At 38.5% G+C, this 23,428-nt stretch overlaps 1 protein-coding gene across 5 annotated transcripts in view; it reads left to right on the forward strand.

Annotated features, from left to right (window-relative positions):
• The first annotated feature begins 9,990 nt into the window (after positions 1-9,990).
• LOC137073547 (interferon-induced protein 44-like) overlaps positions 9,991-23,428 on the forward strand; it is a 53,854-nt gene continuing 40,416 nt past the window's right edge. For 2 of the 5 annotated variants that reach the window (XM_067442156.1, XM_067442152.1), the window contains exon 1: positions 9,993-10,131. Coding sequence is in view for 3 of the 5 variants with exons in the window: in XM_067442152.1 (XP_067298253.1) it covers positions 10,129-10,131 (3 nt within the window). In the remaining 2 variants the exon portion in view is untranslated. Of the gene's footprint in view, positions 10,132-23,428 lie in introns of all 5 variants that reach the window. The other 3 variants (XM_067442155.1, XM_067442154.1, XM_067442153.1) reach the window with 3 other exon arrangements.

Here is a 23,428-nt window from a genome sequence, read left to right on the forward strand (position 1 = left end):
CTCCAATGCAATAACATCTTACCATGATAAATCTCTACTGCGTTTCAAACAAGATCATGTTTTGTAACTATGTAGAAATATGAATCGGCACCATAAGACATCAGTGCATTAAACAGAGAAACATTCTTCAAGTAATTTTTTAATTGAAAATACAAAATTGCATATCTTAAATCAATCTTATTGTTAAAACACTGTCTGGCTTGTAATTCATTCTGATAAAAAATACTATTCCTTTATAAATTAATACATTTACATTTGGCAGACAATTTTATCCAAAGCAACTTACACTGCATTCAATGTACACATTTTTACATTTTGTCAGTTCTTGCTTTCCCTGGGAATCGATCACATGATCTTGGCGTTGCTAGTGCTCCTCAACATGATCCAAACACAGTGTTGTTTCTGTTAAAGAGACACATTTGGGTGAGACAAACACATTAAAAAATCTAAGATTTAAAGTTTCAAACATATTCAACAACAAGAAGAGATACTTACATAGCCTGTCTTCCTTTCAGGATCTTTGGTTTGTAGACTAATAATGCCAAGGGCATACATCTATTGTGGCCTTAAGTGGTTTCCTTCTGCAATAATAAACAATATTCCCTGAAACCAAAATCCTCCAAAGCAGAAAGCAAATTAAAAGACTTTAAAATAATCAGGTCACTTTCTGTTTTACTTCAGATTCTTTTTAATACCAACACAAAGAAAGAAAACGTTATTCAACAGATAAGCACTACTGTTACAGATTTAAAATACTAGCTACAACTAGAAAAGGCTAAAACTAAGTTGTACAGATAAAATCTCTCATGACAGGACACTAATGGATGTCTGCTCAACTCATACAAAATAAGACGAAAAATGCCTCAGTGGGAGAAACAAACCCCGTTACTCGATCTTGAGTTTATATCTATTGACTGAAGCAGCGCTTCACGGAGAAAAGTGTGTCCTATGATGTTTTTCGACATTTTGGAGTGCTGTACAGAATGGTCGGCGTATGTTATCAAAGTACCACGAGAAGATTGCTAGAACATAAAAAGCATTTAACTCGCAAAATGTTACAGGCCAATCAGTTTATGCAACGCTGGCAATGATGGACCGTGCTATCCGTGGGTGCTCGGCCAATGATCGAGCCCCGGCCTCCACACAAGAATTAAGAACAATGAATTCATTCGATTAACGTCTGCTTTCTCATTTGAATGACATTTCAAAACACCAGAATTAACACACAGAACTCACAGGGGAGAAATATATAAACGGTCTTATAAAGGTTAGAAGCCCTAAAAATACTTAACGTTACGCCAAATGAGAAATAACTAACTTATCCAAATCCAGTCAATTCAAAAATGATGCATAATGTTAATGCTGCTACATTATTTAACTAGTACAAACGAAGTTAAGTCACTTACGTAAATCACGTCCTCCATTAAAGGGGGGGGGGGACACTCAGTTTCAGTCAATCTCATGTCAATATTGAGGACCTATAGAGTAGTATTGCATCCTTCATATCTCCAAAAAGTCTTTAGTTTTATTATATTTATAAAAGAAATATGGGCTGTACCGAGTCTTTCCAGAAAAACCGAGCGCCTGGAGGCGTATCGTGAGGGCGGAGCTAAAGAATGACGATCGCGCACAAAGCGGTGACGTCCTCAAGCGTGGAGAAACTCATGGCTATCGATCTCAGCTAATAGATATATGATCCAGAATTAAATTCGGAGGCTGAAATAAATTGAACAGGAGAAACAGCAACAGCCGGACATCCGTCTCTGTGGTATGTTAGTGGCCTGTCAACATTTGTGTGTGTTTACTCGCAGTTTATGAGGACATGATTCGGTTTATGGACTATGCGACTAAACCTTAGCAGTAGCAAGCAAAACGGTTTTGCAAGTCAGACTAGTGTAACGTTATACATAGAACAACAATAGAGTCCGTTAGCGCTTTTGAATGACGAAGCACGCGATCGTGTCGTTTACTGATGTTTACTCACGCGACGGTAGCCAACAGCAGAGACATTTGAAGCAGTTTTCCTCACCGACTGCTTCCTAAGCAGGACCGAACCTTTATCGCTGGGACCGCTCCGTCAAAAACACACTTCTTTGGTATGTTTTGCTGAAGTCCTGTAACAGCATTGACCGTGGAGATTCGCGATGTTGTGAAGCTTCTCGTCATTTCTGCGTTCAAATCGGTTCAAATGCAGCGCTGCCTTCCCGGAATGCTGTGCTGAAGTGTTGAAGTCGCTTGATGTCACCCATAGGAATAAAGTGGAGCGCGGCGCGACATAACTGTTCACGGACGACTGAATCTGCACCTGAGAGAGTGTTTATGGGCATGCATTTCCTCTCTCGCTCTAGTCACGCACGCGCACCCTACCGGGAGAAGAGCCCGTATGGCCCATACAAGGACCTTCCACTCTATTAACGTCAAGTCGACCCATACTCGAAAAAAACCCTCCGAAACTTGTGAGAAACCGGAAGGAGTATTTTTGACAAAGAAATACTCCATCAAACGTCCAACATTAGTTTTTGAAACTTTGTCTATGTTTAGGATGGGAATCCAAGTCAGTATGCATGAAACAGCATTTCACCCCCCTTTAACAAATTTAGTGTGTTAGTGGGGGTTATTCAGTTATGTTAAACTGAATGGCGGATCAAAAGCGCGCTAAATTTAAACTGAGGTAAAAAAATAAAAATTAAAAAAAAAAACTAACAGAGTTAAGTCAACCACATCGGCTACGTACTAATTACCCTTACAAAACAAAAATATATTGCAGTATATTGGAAAATATCATGGAATAGCTACATTAGGCAATATATTCACATATATGGGATTTAATAATATTATATATTGCAAAATATTGAAAGCGGCAATCATTTGTATATTTTGCAATATATTACATGAATATATAATATATTTTATAATACCATCAATATATTATTCCATATATTTACAATACATTAAAATATATTTCAAGTAATATATTGGTAAATATATTTTCCTTTCGTAAGGGTAGGCTATACAAGCTCATTAATAAAGCACAAGTTGATAAGATAATAATACTATACCATACCTTGTCCTTGTAACCATTGTGTGAGCAGGGAAATCCATACAGATGGAGAGACCAAAGGATGAGCTGGGAGATTTAAAATGCTCTGCACATGCGCAGATGTTGATTGTTAACACCCAAAGGAAACACTGTGCTTTATCACTAAACAAGTGATAAAGCATATAATATTTGTAAATTAACACCAGATTGTATCACTAGATACCCAACACCAGGTTTTTATCCCTCAGTAATTTGCTGATAATTAAGTCTTGTTTTATCATTAGCTCAGCAAAAAAACAGAATTGTGTAACCCTTACGAAAGGAAAATATATTTTCCAATATATCACTTGAAATATATTATAATATATTGTAAATACATGGAATAATATATTGATGGTATTATACAATATATTATATATTCCTGTAGCTAATATATTGCAAAATATACAAATGATTGCCGCTTTCATATATTGCAATATATTGGAGAATATAAATATAAAATTCCATTTATGTGAATATATTGCCTAATGTATTGCATGATATTTTCCAATATACTGCAATATATTTTTGTTTCGTTAGGGAATCTAACACACAAATATGTGTTAAATGAATGGCCCGTGTCATTGTTAGCCGGAAGGACAATCTGCAGTTTTTTAAGGATTACCATAAAAACCATCCTCGGTATCATTTTTCTTTCCAACACTCAAACTTAAAACAAAGTAAAAGGCACTGACAAGTTTTTAATGAATTAAAAAAGTTGTATAATTAGTATTAGATGCAGGTTTTAATCACACCAATTTCCTTACAATCATAATTTCTAAATATTACAGTAAATCTGTAAAATTATAATGCATCATAAACAATGCTTGTTACTGACACATTATCATTCTACTGGGTCATCACTATAATACCTTGCTTTCTTTTTTCCAAGATACTCAGCCCTAGCTTCTGCATTTGCATTTATCTGAATCGTCTCTGCCTCTCTTTATTAGACAGAGGCATCTGGAAGGACAGAATTGACCTTAAACATCAGAAGCTATACTAAAGCTTTAATAAAATGTTGATATATTAATAAATTTGATTACATTATTTATGATTTGACCATTAAAATTACAAAATTCAATTCAATTATAATGACCCATTTGACTTATGAATCATATGATATCAAGATGAATGACAGAAAAAATATGGCACAATTTTTTTTTAATTATGTAAATAATATTAATGTTAATTATATAACTATAATAACGGTGCCTAAAAGTTTACAAATGTTAATTAAAAACTAGATTGTTATGCATATGTCATTCTGGATAATGGATGACATGTCCTGGCTAACAGGTTTTTTGTTATCCAAGAATGACAAGTTGTTATCCGGGAATGACAAAACAAATATTTTTTCTTTATAATAAGGCACTAACTTAACCACCTATGGAAAACTACATCTTGGCTATCATCACTTAAGGTAATCTTTTAGATTAAATAGATTGTTTTTTAATATAAAAACATTATAAATGTTTTATTAGTGTTATCCAAAAAGACACATGCTATTACTACAAAGTCCACCAGTGACCGAAAAGGTCAACATATCAACATTTTAAGAGACGCTTACTGACATTTGCAGGTTCAGGTGCTCCTTCAGGGTCTTCTTTTTGATACAATATTATGTCACATGACATACCAAAATGCATTATCGTCCAAAAGGGTCATTGATTTCTTTTATCCAGGATTGACATTAGAGAAATCACAATTTGGGGACAAAAGTCTTTCTGCCATAAAAATGTTAAGCTTAGTAGTATCACTATATTTGTATGAATCATTGAAAACATCAATACATTTATGCCCAAGAAGATTTTAAATACTTTTAATTATTTATTTTATATTTTTGTCGTATTTTTGTATTCAGATTTTAAGCCGGGACAGTTACCCAGAATGACATTTGGGGAATTTTGAGCTCAATAGTTCCTTTAAGATTAATGATTTATAATGAATTCTCACATGAGTAATTAAAGAGGGGGAAGCTGAGTCATATAATGAAGTGCATATAAAAATGTATACATTTTTTAATATTATTAATATGCTTGGGACACCAGAATTGACATAAACAGTTATTAATGCATTTCAACAGATTCAAATAAAAGTGTAGATGACCCCAAAAATGTAATTCGAGTGTGGATGAGTACATTTTAATTTCTGTGAGAACTATCCCTTTAAGCCATTCCTGCATCACATTGAATAAATACTCGATTGCTAACTTATTTTGTATTATTCTATTTTGAGAGCTTATCTTCATGAACTGAAGACACTTGCACAATCAGTGCACTATCAAGTCAGATTTAAAGGAACAAGAATCCGAAATGCAGGTGTTGAGTGCCTCAAATAAACCGTAACAAACTCAGTAGCTGTGTCTCATTTCATTAAATTTCGAAGGCTGCATCCTCCGGAGGACACGTCCTGTGTAGGATGCAGTATAAGGAGTGTCCTCAGTCAGAATTAAACTAGCCGTCCTTTGTAGGACACACAGGCAGGAAGTATCACGTTGCTATGCCAACACATTCAGCCTTGTTGTGCTCTCACGCCAGTTTATATGAGTGAAAATTATTTATAACTTGAAAATTACTATGAAATGTTTCTTGTCTTGACAGCAATGTACTGTTCTAAACGTTTAAAATGCACTAAACAGTTGTAATCCTGTTTACCACAACTATCTGTTTGAGGTAATAGAGCTTAAAAATAAAAACAAGCTTGAATTTACATTTTAAACACCACACCTACGCTCGCATGTATATCTGGCAGTTGTGCAGTTTTTTCATATAATATAAAAAATATATATATGACGGTTGTTAACGGCGACGCAAAGAATTATGGGTTATCAACAAAGAATTATGGCTTACCAACAAGTCCTTCTGGATGACGAGTCAAAAAAATATACAACAGTGAACACGCATAAGGGGCTGTTTGTATACAATCGGCAAATTTGCTTTGGCATTAATTCTGCTGTCAGTATTTTCCAAAGGATCATGGAGAACGTGATGAAGGACCTCAACGTCGTGGTCTATTTGGATGACCTGCTGGTGATGGGCAAGGACGAAACTGAGTATCTGATGAACCTGGAGTTCTACAGCGGTTGCAGGAAAATGGCCTGAGAGTAAAGAAAGCGAAGTGTGACTTTGGGAAAACAGAAATCGAATACCTAGGTCACATGTTGGATGGAAAAGGAGTTTACCCTTCTAAAGACAAGGTCAGAGCTGTACATGATGCTCCAACACCCACAAACATCAAAGAGCTCAGAGCTTTCCTGGGGTTAGTGAACTATTATTGTCGTTTTTTTGCCGCAGCAAAGTACTGTTTTGGCCCCACTTTACAGACTGCTGAAGGACCAAACAAAATGAGGGTGGAGTAAGGTGGAGCAGAACACTTTTGATAAGTGCAAAGAAATGTTAGCCAGTGACCAGGTGTTAGTTCACTATGATCCGAGCCTGCCACTTTCTCTCGCATGTGATGATTCAGCGTACGGAATTGGAGCCGTTATTCAGCACACAGCACCTGATGGGCAAGAACATCCAATAGCCTATGCTTCTCATACTCTCTCACTGGCGGAGAAGAACTATTCACAAATTGAAAAAGAGGCGTTGTGCCTGGTGTACGGAGTGAAGAAATTTCACCAGTATCTGTGGGGGCGGAAGTTTAACTTAATCACCGACCATAAACCCCTGCTTACGCTGTTTGGAGAGCATAAAGGACTTCCAACAATGGCTGCAGCGCGTATACAGAGCTGGGCTATTATACTGTCTGCTTATGATTATTACATAATCTACCGCCAGTCAGAAGATCATGGCAACGCAGATGGTCTGTCTCGTGTCCCGCTGCCGGAGACTACGGACGCAGGAACAGAGACAGTGACAGCATATCTACATGCACTCATCTGTGAACACCTGGAAGATGTGCTGCTGAGTGCAAAACAGATTTCCAAGGCAACGCGCAGGGATGCAGAGCTATCTAGGTTGCACAGATACATCATGGAAGGGTGGCCAAGAGAAATATCAGAAGAACTGAAAGTGTTCTACCAAAAAAAAAAGAGGAACTATCTGTTGAGCAAGGTTGTGTTCTATGGGGGACAAGAGTTACGGTGCCTACAAAGTTGAGAACGGCAGTACTTAAGGAGATCCACAGCGGGCACCCTGGCATTGTAAAGATGAAGACCATTGCAAGGCAATATGTCTGGTGGCCACATGTAGACATGGACGTTGAAAGAACCTGTAAGCAGTGTGACAGGTGCCAGTTGGAGCAGCGTATGCCACGCCTAGTTCCTCTGCACCCGTGGGAGTTTCCGGGAGAGGTTTGGAAAAGGCTCCACATTGACTTTGCAGGTCCGCTCATGGGTCACATGTTCATGATCGTTGTAGACGCATACTCTAAGTGGCTGGAGGTTTTCAAGATAGCAAAAATAACATCCTCCGCAACCATTTCAAGGCTTCGGAGACTTTTTGCGTCATATGGATTGCCAGAGCAAATTGTCACAGACAATGCCACAACCTTCATGTCAGAGGAGTTTCAACTGTTCATGAAAAGGAATGGTATTCTTCACACAACTGGGGCACCGAGGCATCCAGCTACCAATGGCCTCGCTGAGAGGTATGTTGCCACATTCAAAGCAGGCATGAAGAAGCTGGATGGAGAGGATTTGTGTGTTGAGGACAAAATCTCACATTTCCTACTGCGATATCGTATAACTCCTAATAGTGCGACTGGAGAGTCACCCGCAGATTTGCACCAGAAGAGGCATGTAAGTTCGCGGCTGGACTTTCTAAAGCCAAACATCCCCATGAAAGTGAGAAGGAGACAGTATCTGCAGAAGGAACATGACAGTAGGGCTGCTGAGAGACAGTTTGATGTGGATGATCCTGTGTATCTACGCAATACTGCAGGAGATAAACCCAAATGGATCCCAGGGGTAGTTACACAACCGACCGGTCCGGTGTCGTACCGGGTGCAGGGAAGGTTAACTGACTAAGTGTACAGGCGTCACGGAGACCAGTTGCGACCTTGATACCCTCAGGGCGTTTCAGAGCCAGAGCCTCAAGTAACAAACCCAGTCAGCTGAGCAGGAGGGGGACTTTGATGTGCCAGTCTCTGCAACACCTGCCATACCACCTGTTACGCTGGACCAGCCCAAGTTGTCTGATCCAGAGACAGTGACTTTGAGGCGCTCGGAGCGCATAACTAAGCGACCGTCACGTCACGTTAAATTATTTTAAAACTGTCCGAAATCAATTTGGCAACAAAAACATGTGATCCATAATATTAACAAAACCAGGTATTGAGAGTGTGTGTGTCTATGTTCATCTGTATGTGTATGATATGCATATGCACCTGTGTGTTTGCATTTATGCTCAATTTAGACGTGGGCACTTTTGCAGGACAAACTGAAAGTTACATTACCCATGTCCCCACTTTTCATAATGCTTATAAATCATACAGGATGGGTTTTTTAGAGAGTAAAAATGCAGAATGTTTCCTATGATGGGTCAGTTTAGGGGTAGGGCAGTGTAAGGGGATAGAAAATACGGTTTGTACAATATAAAAACCATTACGCCTATGGAATGTCCCCATATGTCACAAAAACGTGTGTGTGTGTGTGTGTGTGTGTGTGTGTGTGTGTGTGTGTGTGTGTGTGTGTGTGTGTGTGTGTGTGTGTGTGTGTGTGTGTGTGTGTGTGTGTGTGAGATCTATCTCCCACACAAACAAGTTTCATTATTTCATTCATATCAAGAGGTGGCCAGGCTGGACCCCGATACTTTTAAGAGGTGTTTATTCAAGAGACAATAAATTATTTTCAAACTTTGCAGTTTCTCTTTTGTCACCGTGCAGACGATGTGCGTGCAACAGCAAATTGAGCGCTCGGAACAAAATCGTCAAGCCTATCCCGTCTTTACGCCTCCTGATCGATTGCTCCTGTCTGTCTGCCTGCTGCTGCTGCTGCTGCTGCTGCTGCTGCTGCTGCCACCACAGTGTTTGTAGCTCTGTATAGCTGTGTTTGAATCTCTATTTGATATATTTTCTTAGTAATTTACACTGCTAAATATAACTTACTCATCACCATATAGTGTTTAATATAGCCTATCAATTTAAATTTGACATTACTAGCTTTTAATCTAAATCACTACCACACGTTAGCTTTTCGCTAGCCTGGTAGCTTTCCATCCCAGCATCCGGTTCTCCTGTTTTCTGAGTTCTTTAGACAACTGTGGTGAATTGGATTATTAAAAAGACTCCATCAGACAACTGTGGTAAGTTTTGGATTCATCAACAAATACGGTAAGCCATGTCTTCTTCTCCTGTCATTGTCACTTGCACTGCATGCTACATGTTTAGCATATCTATCTTCGTTGGCGAACAGGGCTTCACATGTGATAAATGTAACGCCGGCTTTACACTGCACGCGTAAGCAGCGCATATTTTTTTTGGCGCTCATGTTAACAGATGAGTGCATTCACACCGGCAGCAGAGGCAGCGCAGCAGCGCGTAGCAGGAGCAGAGCAGAAGTGGCAGTGCCGCGATCATTTCGGCGCCAGGTCTATTTTTGACGCGCTGCTCACGATGAATTAAAGCCACAGAACATTGTTCTGATCAAAATTAACCTGGTTAACATGAAAAATAACACATTTACCCATGAAATAATTTAGTGAAGTGTTCCGTGTGTTTCTCAGTCACCATATGACATCCGTTAGGCCTACTGTGGGGGAAAAAAAGTTCTACACAAAAACCAAAGTCACTGCCATGAGTTTTTGCCTGATACAAAACTAATTTTAAATAATGTATGCCAGTTTAGATTAAATTAAATATGAATTAAATTATGTATATATTATAACTACATGCTGGCATAAAAACAGAAACGATAAACAAAAGCACGTGGTGTCACAGGCAGTGTTCTTCAGAGTGCACCTGGAAAGAGCAATGGATGACACTCGTCTCATCGTGGAGGTTGAGAAGCACACAGTTCTCTATGATCCACACAATTTGCTTTATAAAGACTTGCAAGTGAATGAAAAAGCATGGGAGGAAATTGGTGAGAGCGGCTCTTGGTGCTGATGGTAAGTCATTTTAAAGTGTTTTTGACAATCTTTCGTTGTCTCACGAACGAACAACTAAATATGGATAGGTAAATAGAATGTACACACATTAATATAGCACACATACAGTATAGACATGTAGATAGACTATGATGTGCGTTATTTTGTCATTTAAAAAAAAAAAACGTTTTTAGATAATTTGCTTATTTAGCCTACAATATATCATTAAGATGTTTCCTCTTAGTTATTACAGTCATTTATGAATTATCTTTAAGAGGTTTATGATGGGTAATGTATGTAAATTTGATGCCTATCCAATATTTCAAGACAATTTCCTGAAGTTTCTCTTTTTAGCAGTGTGCTTTTCATGGACATATAGTGCGATGGCCTCTCTTCTATCAAAAACTAAGCAAAAAATCTTTGCTTTATTTCCATTTCAAATACATTAAAGAGAAATGCAAACGTATGCATTATAGAGTAGCCTACTCTGTACTGCGCGTGACAACTGCGCGCGACAAACGCTGCCTGTGTGAAAGGAAAAAGTGTGCGTGCTGCTATTGCTTTACACACGCGCTGCCTACGCCCTGCTTACGCGTGCAGTGTGAAGCCGGCGTAAGGAATTAATCAGGCTGACGGAGAAGATTTCAGATTTAGAGACACGCATCCAAGCTTTATGTGAGAGTAGTGAGAATGTAACAGCTTTAGATACTGCTTTGGATGCGACTAGCTTAGTGAACACTCATTGTTTGGTTTCTCATTGCGCAGCAGGGCTGGGTGGCGATGAGAAAGCATAGTCGCGGATCAAAAAAACGCTCTTCCGTTCCGATTAGAACATCGAACAGGTTCTCCCCACTCAGTGACGCACCCACTGAGGATCCTGTTGAAAGTGCCCTAGTTATTGGCGATTCTATTACACGGAATGTGAAAATAGAGACACCAGCCACCATAGTCACATGTTTACCGGGAGCCAGAGCGCCTGACATCAAAGCAAATTTAAAAGTGCTGGCTAAAGCTAATCGTAAATTCTCTAAGATTATTATTCACATTGGCACTAATGATGTTCGACTTCGCCAGTCGGAGATCACCAAAATTAACATTAAAGAGGTGTGTAAACTCGCAAGTACGATGTCAAAAGCCGTATTTTTCTCTGGTCCTCTCCCTGTGAAAAGGAGTGATGAAATAGTTAGCAGATTATCATCACTCAATGGCTGGTTGTCTAAGTGGTGTCTGCAAAATAACATAGGTTTCATAGACAATTGGAAAAGTTTTTGGGGCAGACCTGACCTGTTGAAGATAGACGGCATTCATCCCTCCTGGGCTGGTGCTGCTCTTCTCTCTAGTAATTTGGCACATAGTCTTAGAGCTAAACCTCTAAGCAGACAAACTACGGCTAAACCAACCGTCTGCTAGCTGTCTCACGTCACCAAAGTCAGCTAAATCCCAGCACATAGAGACTCTTTCACCTAGATATTATCATATAGAGACTGTGTCTGTTCCCCGAATTAGTAAATACAAAAAACCATCAAAACCATTCAACAGTAAAAATTTAATTGATGTCCAACAAATAAACAACAGATATAATACGGATGAACAATTGATAAAGCTTGCGTTGCTGAATATTCGATCCCTTTCGCTAAAAACGCTTGTTGTCAATGATATGATTATAGATCATAACTTAGATGTGCTGTGCTTGACAGAAACCTGGCTAAAACCTGACGATTACATTACTTTAAATGAGTGCACCCCCCGAGATTATTGTTACAAACATGAGCCACGTCTGAAAGGTAAAGGGGGAGGTGTTGCTATAATTTATAATAATATTTTCAGTATTACTCAGAAGTCTAGTTTCAAATATAATTCCTTTGAAGTTTTGGTGCTTTATGTAACGCTGTGTAGTGTAAATGATAAATCCCGTCTGACATTTGTGTTGGCTACTGTATACAGGCCACCAGGGCACAATACAGACTTTATCAAAGAATTTGCTGGTTTTGTATCGGAGTTAGTATTAGCTGTAGATAAAGTACTAATTGTTGGGGATTTTAATATCCACGTAGACAATGAAAAAGACGCATTGGGATTGGCATTTAGAGACATTCTAAACTCTATTGGAGTTAGACATCACGTATCGGGACCCACTCATCGCCTTAATCATACTTTAGATCTAATAATGTCACATGGAATAAATGTTGATACTGTTAAAATTCTGCAGCAGAGCGATGACATCTCAGATCATTACCTAATATCATGTATACTTAATTTACCTAAGGCTGCAAAGCCATCCCCTCGCTTCAAATATGGCAGGACGATAACCGCTGCGACTAAAGATTGCTTTGTACATAATCTTCCTCATCAGTTCCATCTCCTCAGCATTACAGATAGCCAAGAGGAACTTGATGCTGCAACAGAAACTATTGACTCTCTCTTTACTAGCACTTTAGACATAGTTGCTCCCCGGCACTTAAAGAAGATTAAAGCAAATAATCCAACGCTGTGGTACAACGAGCACACTCTGGCCCTTAAAACAGCAGCCAGAAAAATGGAGCACAGCTGGAAGAAAACAAAACTGGAGGTTTTTCGCAATTTGTGGAAAGAGAGCATGATTGCATACAGAAAGGCCATAAAAACTGCTAGATCTGCTTATTTCTCAACTCTTTTAGAAGAAAACAAACACAACCCTAAGTATTTATTCGATACAGTGGCTAAATTATAAAAAAATAAAGCTTTAGCTTCTGATGTTTGTAAACAACACAGCAGTAATGACTTTATGAACTTCTTTACTAGTAAGATTGATAATATTAGGAATAAAATTATAACCATGCAGCCGTCTATTACAGTATCACTTCAGACAGAGCATTGTAGTGTCACTGAGGAAAAATTACATTCATTCACTACTATAGGAGGAGAAGAATTGGCTAAACTTGTAAAATCATCAAAATCAACAACATGTATGCTTGACCCTATACCGACTAGGCTATTTAAAGAGATACTTCCAGAGGTCATAGATCCTCTGCTTAATATCATTAATTCATCTTTGACATTAGGATATGTACCGAAAACTTTTAAGTTGGCTATAATTAAACCACTTATTAAAAAAAAACGCAACTTGATCCTAAAGAATTAGTCAATTACAGGCCAATCTCGAATCTACCGTTTCTATCAAAAATACTAGAAAAGGCTGTGTCTTCACAATTATGTTCCTATTTAAAAAGAAATGGAATATGTGAGGATTTCCAGTCAGGATTTAGACCGTATCATAGTACTGAGACTGCTCTAATTAGAGTTACAAATGATTTACTCTTATCATCTGATCGTGGTTGTATCTCTCTATTAGTGTTACTCGATCTTAGCGCTGCATTTGATACTATCGATCACAATATTCTTCTGAATAGAATCGAAAATTATGTTGGCGTTAGTGGAACTGCTTTGGCATGGTTTAAATCGTACTTATCTGACCGTTATCAGTTTGTAGCAGTAAATGAAGAGATGTCACACCAATCACAAGTTCAGTATGGGGTACCGCAAGGCTCAGTGTTAGGACTGCTGCTCTTTACCCTGTATATGCTACCACTGGGAGATATCATTAGGAAGCATGGCGTTAGTTTTCATTGTTATGCTGACGATACTCAGCTCTATATTTCCTCACGCCCTGACGAAACCTACCAATTCACAAGATTAACGGAATGCATAGATGATATAAAAAATTGGATGAATAGTAATTTCCTGCAGCTTAATTCAGATAAAACTGAATTTTTAATTATTGGACAGAAAAGCTCCACAAGTAGTAACCTAGAATACTGTCTAACACTTGATGACTGCTCTGTCAAGCCCTCGTCGTCAGTGAGGAACCTGGGTGTGCTCTTTGATACCAATCTTTCATTTGAAAGCCACGTTTCTAGCATCTGTAAAACCGCATTCTATCATCTTAAAAATATATCTAAATTACGGCACATGCTTTCAATGCAAAATGCTGAACAGTTAGTACATGCGTTCATGAGCTCAAGGCAGGATTATTGTAATGCTCTACTGGGTGGTTGCCCTGCTCGCTTAATAAACAAACTCCAGCCGGTCCAAAATGCAGCAGCTAGAGTTCTTACTAGAACCAGGAAGTATGATCATATTAGTCCAGCTCTGACAACACCCAGATAGCAGACAAACAGTGAATCAGCGTTGAATCAATGTTAATGCATCAACTAAAATATCATTGAATCAATGTTGAGATCTCAATGTTGAGAATGTTGATTTTTCATCAGGTTTGCACCCTGAAATAATGTTATTTCAACGATGAAAAATAGATCAAGATGGGCTTAAAATCAATAGTTTAACAACTAAAATTAAACCACTTATTTAAGTGAATCAATGTTGAATCAATGTTAATGCATCAATCAAAATATCATTGAATCAATATTGAAATATAACATTGATTTTTCATCAGGCTTGCACCCTGAAATAATGTTATTTCAACAATGAAAAATAGATCAATCTTGCTTTATGTACAGCAGGATTCTATGCCAGTTCATTTGTCTCTTTATTTTATTCATTTTAATCAGAGACCATGTGTGGCTGCAATCGATATGATTTTGCATCAAAAAGTCACTCAAAGTAAACAACATCCTTCAGTTTACATGCAAATGTATTTATTTATGCCCCCACAGTTACAACAGGAAATCTCACATTGACTTAAAACAATTACATCTGAATTTATGACACAAATGAGAAGAGCCTGGAAAAACATGACAACGTGCATCTGCAAAATGGACGTAAATACAAATGTAAACTTGCCAATAAATACAGAAATGACACAGTACTACTGAAAGAAAGAAGGTAGAAGAAAGAATAATACTCCAAACTCAGGGGTTTCCACCATGAGCAATGCCCCGAAGCCTTTCAGGTTGTAATGGAGACAGTTCTGCACCGTCCCAGCAAAGATAAACTCTGATGCCTCTTATTATCAGCATTCACGGCATCTAAAACAACAAGAAGTTAGTAAATATTTGGAATTGTGATTAATTATACATTACAAATATAGCGTACTACAAAATGAAGTGAAACTTGAAATTTTATCAAAATCTTGATATCCCAGTTAAAACGGTAACATTAAATTCAGGACTATTTAATGCATTTTAGTATAGACTTTAAAGGACCTGCAGACACACAATTAATGAAAGAGCAAAGTGACTATATCCGGTGTTTTATCTAATAATATTATTGTATTTAATAGTAAATAAATAAAGTGTGAAAATGAAACAAGTAAAGGAATGACCAAATAGTTAAATTAAGAAAATAAAAGAGGAGCTGTATTGGCTACATGGTGGTTTGGAAGAGATTTTTTTTCCATTTTACAACACGAATTGGAGGCACAACTGTTTACTAAATTTCTGTAGTTTGACATAGCTGCCTACAGAACTTAAAAATCTCACTCTTTTCTTTTTTCTTGCTGCATTAAAGATAAACTGTAATGATGTAATTGTGATCTGCTCTCGTGATGATATCTCACAGCTGAAGCAGTTATGAACTGATTGTATTTCCCCTCACCGTGCTAACAGGTCAATCAGTTCTAGTTCTGCTTCAGCTGTGAGATACTCTCACGAGTGGTGAACACAATTACTGACAAGCCAGAAATTCATCTAACCTTCCGATCGCCTCTCGTTTATACACTGGACGAATATGGGATGATTCAAAATGATTCATCTGTGCGTGCACCGAGTAAGATACGTTTGTGGATCCGCGCCGCACATTCATTTTACTCGTTGCACGCACAGATGAATCATCTTAATACAAAAATCATCTCATAAAATAGATGAACACCTCACAACAAACGACGCACGACCAAAAAAAAAAGAGTTGCACGAGTCAGAATTCGGACGCAATTCACAGTGTATATGCCAATCTTAAGAAAAAAAAAAATGATATGATACAAATATGATATGGTTTGGTGAAAAACAAACTGAAAACTCAATGTATTAATATTATCCTGGCCGTTGGTTGTGTAACTTACGAGGGCGCTCATGTGACTATTATTAAAATTGCAGTTCACTAAAACTCTCAGAAGCACACAAGTTGTAAAACATAAAGATGAATAAAAATACTAAATTAAAATTGAGATGAATTGTATAAATATATTTTTGTAGGCCTACTTACCTCTAAAAAACATGGTCGTTGTCCAGTGTCTCTTTTTCGCGATTGAAGTCTGTTCAGCTCATAGACAGGGCCGGCGCGTGCCTATAGGCGAACTAGGCAGCCGTCTAGGGCGGCGGCTCAGCTAGGGCGGCGAGAGAGAGAGTGTAAGCGAGAGAGAGAATTTTAAAAAAAATGTATTTGTTAGTTTTACATTAGGTAGGTTAAAATTATCGCACTTATATCAACAACATTTTTCCCACTCCATTAGTATAAATTTAAAAATAAAAATTCCCGCCCGACCGCGCCCCCACCTCACTTAGAGCGGCATCGATTATGCATGCAAAATACGCTCGACTGTGCCATCCGTTCCGTGGAAGAGCGCTTTCCGCTGCTTCGAGACTATGGGCGCGTATTTGGATTTTTATATGACATCGCATTTCTCAAAGAAGAGAATAGCCTACAATAGTTCTTCAGGATTGCTTAAGACTGGAAAAGGCCCTGACTCATGGAGACTCACGGGATGTTGATAGGCATAAATAGTTTGAAGAGCTGACTGCTTTGGGTAGACGCCTGGTTGCTGGATCTAAACCACTGGATGCGCTTAAATTCATCTGTGAAAAAGGGATGGAATACATTTTTCTGAGCCCGATCTCACGAAAATGCGTAGCCTATAAATAGTTTGCAATCTCGTGGAATGTATACGCCAAAATGAGTTTTGGCATGCATATGGTAGATGGTTTTTCGTGTGCTATGATACGCACTTTATGGCGTAGGCCTATTATACATATGAACCGTATTGTAAGGGTTATGGCGTATTATACATACGCATAAAGTGCGTATCATATGCATCATATGCATTTTACACTCTTACTATTTATACGCATGACCATGAGATTGTGTTGATTTTTTCCCAATGTTTTTATAGCATTGAGAGTGCTTCTCACTCTCCCCGTCACTGTGAGCTCAGTTTCTCAAAGCTTAAACTGATTAAAAATCATCTCAGACGTACAATGACACAAGACAGACTCAATGGACTAGCAACAATTTCAATTGAGCACGAACTAGCTGAAAAAGTTAAACTCGAGGACGCAATCAAAGCCGTTTGCCGCTGCGAAAGCCCGACGAGCACGCTTCTGAAATGTAGGCTATTATGTGAATGTGTGTTTGTGTGTATCAGTCAAGAAAAAAATCGAAACCTCCAATGAGATAAAAAGTTGTTTGCATATGTTTAGTTTTATTCTGTACACTGTCTATTATAAAACAGAAATGATATGCAGCTGTAGCACTGTGTACTTTTTTCACGTTGCAGAATGAAAAATAAAATCTGAAAACATGCCTGCACGTTTTTATTTTAGTGTAATTTTATAGATAAAGAACATATTAATTTGTATGTACATGCATCTTAAGGATACCTAATTGTGAGTGTGAGGTGGGGGCGGCACGATCGTGCCTAGAGCGGCATTTGAGCTAGCGCCGGCCCTGCTCATAGACAGTAAAAGAAATGGACGGAGGGGTTCCATTGCCTTCTACGGCGTTAAGTGATGTCAGTATAGGAGCACTCACTTCCTGATGGCTGAGCGAACTGCGCAGGCTCACACTGAGCTTGACGACGTAGATGTGACGTGAGCCTCCTGTCTGACAGCTGTAGGTCTTCTAGTAGATGTGGAAAGTGAAAGCTGAATCACGTTGTTTAAATATTTTCTCCCGTTGCTTTTGGCTCACTACGGGCTTCTCCCCATTCTTCCCCCTTGACTTTATCAGACTTTATGTCTCCACGTCCCCCCGACTGTCTCATAGACAGTAGAAGATTGCCTGCGAGCGTCTCCTCAGGTCTATACGGTAATTTCTCAACTGTGCGACAGAGTCGCGTTGGTTATGACGCAATAGTTAGCCTATTTTTACAAAAACAGCTTCTACGGGGCGATAGTGTAAGATACAAGGTAACAGAGCCTTTTATGCATTGTCGTGTTTCTTTAGAAATAAACAATGGACAAATGGAGTCTTTAAACGTCTCAGATGTAAAGTTATTCACTGTCAAAGTGACTCAAAAATGAATGGGAGTCAATGGGATGCTAACAGCAGGTGATGGCTTGGTTAGCAATGGCAGCCCCTAGGGGTGGAACGCTTTCCGAGCGCTAGATTACCCCCTTGGTTCAGCTGCGCTTGCTTTGATCTGATTGGTGAATGTCTTGAAGGTGCATTACCGCCACCTGCTGGATTGGATTGTGGCGCATTCGATAGGGACACATATTCTAAATTCTTTATTAACTTGTACATTCATGTACTAGCATGTCCATTCTACATGATTTAAATAATAATAATAGGCTACATTTTTATTTATTTAAAACTGATAGACTAAATTTATGGTAGAAGTTCTTTGTTTTTATTTGTTTTTTGCATTTTTTATTATAATAACATGAAACACAGAATGACAACATTAAGCAGGAAAATAATATACCTTTTAAAAAGATTCATAGTTTTTACAGCTTTCTTATTGGAAGAGTCAGACATTAAACACACATACAATTTTAACTCTTCCAGAAAAATTTAAAGAAAGGCTTACAATTACAAAATTTACATGTATGTATTCTTTGTTAATCCACATACTCGTTGGTGTACTCATCGTATCCTTTGAGGATAATAAATGTGCTCACATTCACACAAATGTAGCCAATTGATTTGGACTTGCCTTAACATGTTGAATAATGTGACAGATAGATTGACCGTAAGCCTCACCGGTGGAGAATTAAGCTGACCAAACATCAGCATTGATTCAATGTTTGTCTTTTCAACACTGAAAAGCATGGAATTATCAACATTGATCCAATATTATTTAGCAGTGAATTTTCAACATTGGTCCAGTATGGTTTTAGCATTGAATTTTCAACATTGATCCAATATTACTTAGCATTGAAATTTCAACCTCAACCAAAATGATGATTCTGATGGAATTTCAACATTGAATCAATGTCACCATGCTATCTGGGCATTGCACTGGCTCCCTATTAAACATCGCATACATTTTAAATAGTTTAGCTCCCTGGTACTTAAGCGAGCTCATAACGCATTATACTCCATCACGTCTATTGCGGTCTCAAAACTCTGGCCAGTTGATAATACCTAGAATATCTAAATCAACTGCAGGCGGTCGATCATTTTCCTATTTAGCTCCTAAACTGTGGAATAGTCTTCCTAGCATTGTTCGGGAAGCAGACACACTCTGTCAGTTTAAATCTAGACTAAAAACACATCTCTTTACTATGGCATACACATAGAACATTTTTAACTTTCATTATTCAATTCAATTGACTGATTGTTAGGCTGCATTAACTAGGTCAGCCGGAACCGGGAACACTTCCCATAACACCTGATGTACTCGTTACATCATAAAAAGAGTGGCATCTACGCTAATGTTAGTCTCTCTGTTTATCCCGAGGTTTATCCCGGATCTGGGCCCTGTCCGGATCGGATGGTGGACCTGCCTGGACATGACCAGCTCATCCTGGAGTGTCTGCTGAGCCGTGTCAAATGGTGTCTCCTCTGAATTTGCCTCACTGGCACGACATGCTCAAAACCCGTCTTCGGCGCAATAATTCCGATCTTTCATGTATTCATACTCTTGTGTAATCGACGCCCCATCCCATTATTTATTTCCAAATAAATCTGTCTCTTCCGTGATACCCTGAAATTTTGAATATTCCAATGTAATATGATTTCTGACCTGTAAGGTTGCCAGAATAATAATCTTACACGGTGTGTTAATAGGCCAGAGGAGAACTGGCACCCCGACTGAGTCTGGTTTCTCCCAAGGTTTATTTTTCTCCATCACGCCCTGATGGAGTTTTGGTTCCTTGCCACTGTCGCCTTTGTCTTGGCTTGCTCAGTTGGGGACACTAAAAAAATATGATTAAAGTTATTCAACTTATTATACAAATAAAATGTATGAATTAGGTTAAATTAAAATAAGCTGATAACATCACTGTTTTCTCCAGTACGACTGTACAGCCAAATCTAATTTTGTCGCAATACTATCCTGTTTGACACTGTGAAGCTGCTTTGAAACAAACGTGATTGTAAAAGCGCTATATAAATGAAGTTGATTGATTGATTGATTGATTTACTGCCAAAGGAGTACTTTGAAAGGCTCGCGCGTGCATCTGTGCGCGTCTGCGCGAGACAGAAAGGAATGTAGAAAGTGAAGTATATCCGCGACTTATCAGTTGTGTTTCCAATTTGAGCTTGATCTTCAGAAATGCTTGGGGAAATGTAACGTTAGCTTGTGTGGACGCTACCACACTACTTGATCAACAAAAGAGCTTCGCTACTGAAAAGCTATTTGATTGAGAAAACAGCACGCTACCACCACGCTACTGAAAAATGTAGTTAAGCTAGTAGTGTCACTACTTGTAGCGACGCTACTGCCCAACACTGCCAGTGATGCAGTCTGTAAGCTATCCTTTAAGCTGCGATTGAAACATTCGCAGAGCTCTCAAGTCTCACGCATTGGGCGTGAGACACACGCATTTCAACCCGTTCACACGCTCACACGCCACACCTTGTATTTCTCACGCAGAGAAATCGCCAGGGTAACACACACTAAGTTGCGCGCTATTAGAGGAGTCAAGCGAGTTCCCCATAGAGTTCTGACGGCCCTGCCACGCACCAGTTAATCTAATAAAAATAGAGACCGAACAGCCAATCATAAAATAGATTTGCTGTATCTGGGTAAGATATAGATATTCCCTCCACAAGAACGTTTACGTTCTGATTCCAATGTCACATACTGTGATTCACGCCACGGCCTCGCTCATTGAATCAAATGCTCGCTGAAGTAGCCTATACCGTTAGTTGGCAACTAGAAGCAACTATGACAGACGAAGAGACACAAAGATAACGGTTGTAGAACGGTGTTAAGTTAAGTTTCTGACAGCACTTTGTTTTCTGTTCTTAATCCCTCAACAAAACTTAAAGGAAGCCTTGTGTCAATCATGATTTGCATGAAATGCATTTTGCTATCGTACGTTATTGCGCTCTCACTCAGTGAACATCTGTGCTCACCTGCACTCGTGAATGCGGTGATGGACAGCTGATCTCATTCGACTGGTGTTTGGATGTGATTTTTTTTTAAAACTCACTTTCATTAATTAATTTATTAAAAGTAACTCCATTTTTTAAGATCATTTTCATTTAAGTAATTCCAAACATCACAAGGCAGACGACATTAGTGATCAAATACAGTCGAGTTATTAACACGCTCCACAGCACCACCCAGTGGATTTAGTTATAACTGCGAGATGTAGAGGGATTTATCATGGATTCACTGCATTTAGGCCTGCGAAGCAATATAGTAAAATGTCAATATTATTTTTATTTTTCGAACATTAATTACAGATCAAATATATTCGTGCTCACCCCTATTTATGGAAGCTGAAGTGTAGCGATATAAAATTTGCAATGCAATATGTAAAATGGCAATGCATTTCAAAATTTACATTTACATTTTCCATACCATGTGTGCAACATTTGGAGCAAAATAATAATTCAAATTGAATAATATAATTTACATTTGCTATTTCCTACACTAGTTTTAACATAAAATTTAAACATAAATTGTATATTGTAGGCTAATACTTTATATAAGTTGCAAAATTAAAATTAAAATGTATTGCAGAAATAATTAGATGTGTTTAACATGTTCAAGCAATTCCAAAAATTATGCCACGTCACCGCACTAGCCATTATTTTTAATGGAAAGGAGACATAGGTGTTATTCAAGCATTAATTAAATTTTGCATGGTGGCAACAATTTTTTTTTTTTTTTTACATTTTGTTATTTTAACTGAATTCAGAAAAGCTTTTGAAATTAAAAACTTTGCTTTTAATAAACAAAATACATATTTGAAATAAAGACTGTTTGGAGTTGGGTGCTCCGTTCCCTGAATCCACAGCCTTTGTTGTTATTTTGAGTGTACACAAAGAAAAGTAGACAGTTTATAATTATGTCTTGTACTTAGCTGATCTGTATGGCTAAAAAATGATGGCGTATTGGTGTGGGAGTTGTTTCCGATGTCATAAAGAGAGGAAAAAACACAACCATACTGATAGCAAACAATAATCACAGGCAGCTTGTCTAAGATGATTTGAGAGTAAAATAATCTCTGTTGTAAACCACAGCTCACTTCAGCGCGACTGTGCTCATGTTAAGGTGCCACCACCCTCTGGGCTGAAGGCCTCAAAAACCTGCTACCAACACCAATAAACAACACTAACCATTCTCTCTCTCTCTCTCTCTCTCTCTCTCTCTCTCTCTCTCTCTCTCTCTCTCTCTCTCTCTCTCTCTCTCTCTCTCTCTCTCTCTCTCTCTCTCTCTCTCTCTCTCTCTCTCAGCCGTTTAGAAAGCGGGCAGATTTAATGCATGCGTGCGGTAATAATGTATTCAAGAATATATTTCAAATCAGCAACAAGACCTCAAGTGAACTGTCACAAAAATGTTTTCTGTAATGCTCAAATTGTCTAGAAAAGCTCATATTTCAGGTTGCTCCAGCTGACGTGTGAATGCAGTCTCAAGCGTGTCATGTTTCTATGGCAACCCGAGCTTCCGCAGTGACTGTAATCACTTTAAAAATAATATGAATGAACCGTCTTGTTTAATCTTAAAGTTCTGCTAGTCAGACTCGGCTCAGAGAGATTATGATTTTCTCGGATCTGCAAGGGTCCGGGTCCAGCTTTTGAAATAATAGGCAGGTCCAGGTTGGTTCTGTGTAGAACATCACATGTCTCTTCGGGTATGAATTTTTGGACCGGTGAATATCTTCTACTTCCAGCAGCAACTTTTCTCTGATGCGTGCTGAATTAGTCTTTTCAACCAGCTGGCCGTGTATCATCTCGTCCTCCATAGCGCCGAATTCGCAGGTGGCAGCAAGTTCACGCAGAGCAGTAGATAATTAGATAACGGTAGATAACGCTTCCTAGCAGTAGATAATTCTTCTCCCAGGGTCAGCAAGAAATTTTCTAAAGTTTTAATCCATGCTTTGAATGGAATCGGCGGATCTCCCGGTGTTTGCAGGAATGGGGTGGGTTGGCTCAAACTAAAAGCCATCCTCGTCGCCAATATGTTGAGGGCCTCGAAAATAAACCATAACAAACTTAGTGACTGCAACTCAGTGTTTATTTTTATTTCTCACATCATGGTACAACTTCT

The sequence above is a fragment of the Pseudorasbora parva genome, chromosome 4, assembly GCF_024679245.1.
Source record: "Pseudorasbora parva isolate DD20220531a chromosome 4, ASM2467924v1, whole genome shotgun sequence".
Classification (NCBI taxonomy): Eukaryota; Metazoa; Chordata; class Actinopteri; order Cypriniformes; family Gobionidae; genus Pseudorasbora; species Pseudorasbora parva.